The 4,554-nt window shown below is 42.2% G+C and overlaps 1 protein-coding gene across 2 annotated transcripts in view; it reads left to right on the forward strand.

Annotated features, from left to right (window-relative positions):
* Positions 1–4,353, forward strand: part of LOC137974690 (uncharacterized) — a 24,263-nt gene extending 19,910 nt beyond the window's left edge. The window contains exons 4-5 of one of the 2 annotated variants that reach the window (XM_068821628.1): positions 1,426–1,526; positions 2,151–2,990. In XM_068821628.1, the coding sequence (XP_068677729.1) occupies positions 1,426–1,526; positions 2,151–2,232 (183 nt within the window). In that variant the 3' untranslated portion in view covers positions 2,233–2,990. Of the gene's footprint in view, positions 1–1,425; positions 1,527–2,150 lie in introns of both variants that reach the window. The other variant, XM_068821627.1, reaches the window with a different exon arrangement.
* Positions 4,354–4,554: the final 201 nt, after the last annotated feature.

Here is a 4,554-nt window from a genome sequence, read left to right on the forward strand (position 1 = left end):
GCAACTGAACCCTAGTATCTTTCAAAATATTGATCCTTCAATCGTTTTTTGACGACTGATAGTGAGGATGATAATTTTACATTATCATCAATCGTATTCCAGACAGATGGACCTTGACAATGTATGTTTTGACATTCAGAGGGGCAGAGGGGGCAGGATGGGGAGGCAAACTTTTTCATTTTGTATAATATGTTTCGTGGCTAAAATGTCGTATATAATTTTGAGTTGGGTTATTGCCAATTTAACTACTTTTGTGGCTTTGAATGGGAGAGGATAAATTATATTTGGTTCATCTTCTGCGATACCCTATGTTAGAGTTTCTTTCTTTGAGGGAGGGGACGGGGGGGGGGGGGGGGAAGGAGGAAGATTTTCAACGGTTAACAGTTTGTCGTATAATATCTGGTACGTTATAGAACCGATTAATGGAGGTGGTGTAGTAGAGTCCCCAGAACTAAAGTAAAAGGGCTTCGCCTAAATTTGGGGGATCGCGGATATAAGGCCATGATATGGTAAAGGCAGGACGTTTTCCTATTGGTTTTGAAACTTTCAACTGATGTTCGTAAGCTCTACAGAAAACTTGACCGTAAGCCTTGCAAACTTAGCCTCCGGCCTTGCTTCTAGTGGAACAGTGATCTATCTAGAAAACGGCTGTAGTGAGTCCTGGGACTCACACGTACAGAACAAGCAAACTTCGAGAACGAGGCCCAAGGGTGTGAGTTCGAATTCTGGACCCACGAACATGAGTTCCCTGTCCTAGTTAATAAAAAGGATGTTGATCAAAGTTGGCCATTTGTTTCTTATTAATTGATCCAATCATAAAACCAGTACTAGGTCAGCGGTCAACTTAAAAAAACATGTGACCTTGCTGAGCTGTAAACTTGACCCTGCAATATGGTCACGTGATACTGGTCAGTGGATATCTTGTTTTAACGGGTGTCAATTGATCACAGCATGGATGTCCAATATCAAGAAGTGCAAGGTAAACCATGGCTGTATGTCTGTCAGTATGGCGGCCATGTTGCGTGACTCCGCCACCGCCGACCACCGCCGACCACCGCCGCCGTTGTTGCCGTCGTCGTCCTTACGCGCCCTCAAGCAATACCGCTAACGATGATAACCATGGGAAAATCAACTCATAGGTTTCCTTTTCTTTCCTATATGAGTGTGGGGCTCCGCTTGGCGGCCATTCGAGCCGTCGGAGCTCCGCTATTACAAGTTACGTTTTAGATAACGACAGATCAAGATCAAGGAATGAGAATTTTATAGTACTTGCGATAACATAACAACAATTTTGGTTCCTTCCATACATAAAAGTAGATAGCTAAAATTTAAACGAACACCCCTTCCCCCACCCCCACTTACCAAGGATTCAAAAACTAATGACCCACTCCCTCTCCAGTCCTTATTTTTAATTTTGTTTAACAGCGTGCTGGCCCACCCATTGAAAATAGCAATGATCAGGCAGGAATGGTTGTACCTTTACTTCAAGTCCATAAAGTAATTTTTCAACATCTGTGTCAGTGCAGGTATAGTACACGTAACGTTTACCGCAAAAATGTAAATGACAAATCATGGATCATAGACAGATAGTTCAGTGGAGGCAGGGTGGCCTTCGTAGTTAGTATGTTAGACTCGACTAGATCGAGCGGTCCGTATTCGAGCCCTGGCTGGGGAAATTGTGTTGAGTCATTCAGGCTGGCTTGTTACTGTCACAGTGCCTCTAATTCCGCAGGGTAACCCTTTGATCGATTGACATCCCAATCATGGAGGTAAAAATGCTCCTAGTCGTCGACGTCCCAGTCGCTACACGTTACTGAAACCGGAGATAGGAGCCCGCCTACTGGACCGCTTGGCTCGTATGCAGACTTAATGACCTCGATCCCACCTGTTTTGTTGCCCTTCCTTACAAATAAACGCTCGCCATTCTCAGGCCTACAAGAAGGCTTACCAGGCTAAGTCAAATCCATGAAATGGACAATAATTCTTTCAGCCTTTCCAGCACAATTTTGTTATTTGATTGGTTCAGAATAAGATACAGTACTTAATTGTTCTTTCAACAACTATGTATGCATTTCGCTGCAGACTATTAAAGCTTTTTCGCTTAATCTTTCTTGTTAGTTTATTTATTTTACTTAATATATTTCTTGCAGGGCACAGCTTAAAGGGAATGGCATGATGGCATCTTTGAGAAGATTCTTTATGTTGTTACATTTGATGAGTGTTGGTCCGTAGCTTAGCCTTTTAAAGAGAGACAAACAAACTTTCTTAACTGTGTAAAAGGGCGGCAAAATAAGAAAGTGCGATAGAACCTCGAGCATTGCGTCTCGCTCATGTTAAATCCTACACGTATGGATAATTAAGACAGTGGAATACAAAGGTTAGCTCAATTATGGGTAACAAGGTTTCAATTTAGTGTCGAAAGTAATCAAGCAATTACTTTGGTGCTGATTTTAGTTTTACTTGGATTTGAAATTGAGTGAGTAGTCTAACTGGTAGGAAATTGGCTTGGAAAAAAAGTAATTGGCTTGGTTTGAACTTAAGGTGGCTCCCTATTTATAGTTTTACGATCGCACGCGCGCTTAATTAGGGCGAAAGCTCAAGTAATCTGCGCGTGCTCAATGGATAAATTCTGTGCTTTTCGATATTTCGGTGACGTCAACATGAGCACTGACAGCAAAACGGACAGTAAACTTTCTTTCGTTTCGTTCGGTGATATTCCGTAACTGGCAGATGGGTAATGAATACTCAACTTCAGTTGGAGCTTTATCTGACCAGCATCTCTATCAGACCAGTTTTTCCCCAGCGCTATAATAATAAAGCCTGACTGTATCTAATCTCTAATGAAAAGCTCTTGGAACGAGGTTGGCCTCTATCTCACAAGAACACCTGGTTATAATCATTTCAAATCCAACTAAGGCGAGTAGAAGAAATGCTTTATTAAAAACGCCCGCTAAATATTCAGAATAAAATTAAACATGCCCAAAACATTATGCAAACGTTTATTTACCATATATGTAGCACAGAGTCTAGTGAATTTCATAAATTGATAATTTTGAGGAAAACTATCTAACCCAATTGTAAGGGAGGTTTGGAGCTGTGAGTAGGTGTGGGATTTGTCTCATATGGTTTAGGGGCCGACATATCCCTCCCTCAATGCCGTACCGAGGGGCGAGGTCGGTAGCAGAAAGCAGCGAAGGGCCAACTGCGTCCAAAAGCAATCGCACGGGCCGAAATCCCGAGATGACTCGTTTGGTACGACGCTCCAGCGCCACGTCTGGAGGTACTGCAAAACATTTCGTCAGCGCATGCGTGCGTAAATGTTCAGCCTCTCTGATACTTACAATACTAGACATATTTAGTTGGAACACTTAGCGAATGGTCAGAATCATCGTGTTACAAGATCGTAGCTCATACCACATCCCCCTTCTCCGAATTCAATGTTGTGTGAGAATTTTTCGGGCGACTCCTAGTAGTTGTGGAAATCAACATTGAAGGAAGGGGGAAACGGGGATGGGTGTTCCAACAAATGTGACGAGTATTGTATTTGCTTCAAGGAAATTGGCAAATCTGTAGAGGTGTAGATCAGAAGTCAAGTCTCTTTAGAAAAGAAGTAAACTTGTTACTAAGATAAACGGAAGATCTCTTCGCATGCTTTGTATTTAAAACGCTGGGCAGTTGGTCTGAAAATGAATATGTGTTGGAGAGTTTTTAGAAGGCCAAATAATTATAAATACTATGTAGTGTGTAAAGGAACATCTTCAATATGCTGTGTACCGCATTTCCATGTAAAGTAGTTGACACTGTGTACTTTGATTAACGTAGCATACACATGACATCGGGGGCTTTAATTATTATCGAGACGAGAATCGAGCGAAATAAGGGCGATCTTCCTTGCACTGGTACTGATGTTGGCATTTGAAGGCGTGACAACGGTTAGCGAAGGGAAAAAAGCTAGAGAGGTGGGGTCGCTGACGTCTTGTGAGGTTCGGTTAATAATATATCGAGTGGTGCCGATGCGGAGCTGGTACCAACTCAAGAAGAATTTACAGGATGATTAAATTAAGGACGGTGCCTACTATTGTTACTGTGCATACGTTCTGCGCATCTGCAGATACTCGGATTTCCTATCGCCGATGCTTACTAATACAGAGATAATATTGCGCCGTTTCAAACTGTCCGGAGAAAGTAGATCTTAGTAAGAACTCTTGTATCCAAAAAGAAATTGGGGGTAGCCCACAGGTAAACCAGGCTCACTATGTGCGTCACGTAGGTATTAAAATATAGAGAAAATATGAGGCGAAGTTTAGGTCTGAAAACTTGCTAGAAAATGGTAATAAAAATCGATAAAACTTATCATGTGGTGAGCTGTTGTTGTCTTTAATACGTACACGAAGTTTCGGGGAAAATGGTCCCCGTTCACCTTCCTTCATAATATAGTGACAAGGTAGGAGACGGAAGCCAGCGTCGCGACTCCGATCGACCCAAAACAAGCACAATTTTTTCCGCGAAAATCAAATCCAGTCGCTAAATAAACACGCCAGGTTCGTGGAATAG

This window comes from Montipora foliosa, chromosome 11, assembly GCF_036669935.1.
Source record: "Montipora foliosa isolate CH-2021 chromosome 11, ASM3666993v2, whole genome shotgun sequence".
Lineage (NCBI taxonomy): Eukaryota > Metazoa > Cnidaria > Anthozoa > Scleractinia > Acroporidae > Montipora > Montipora foliosa.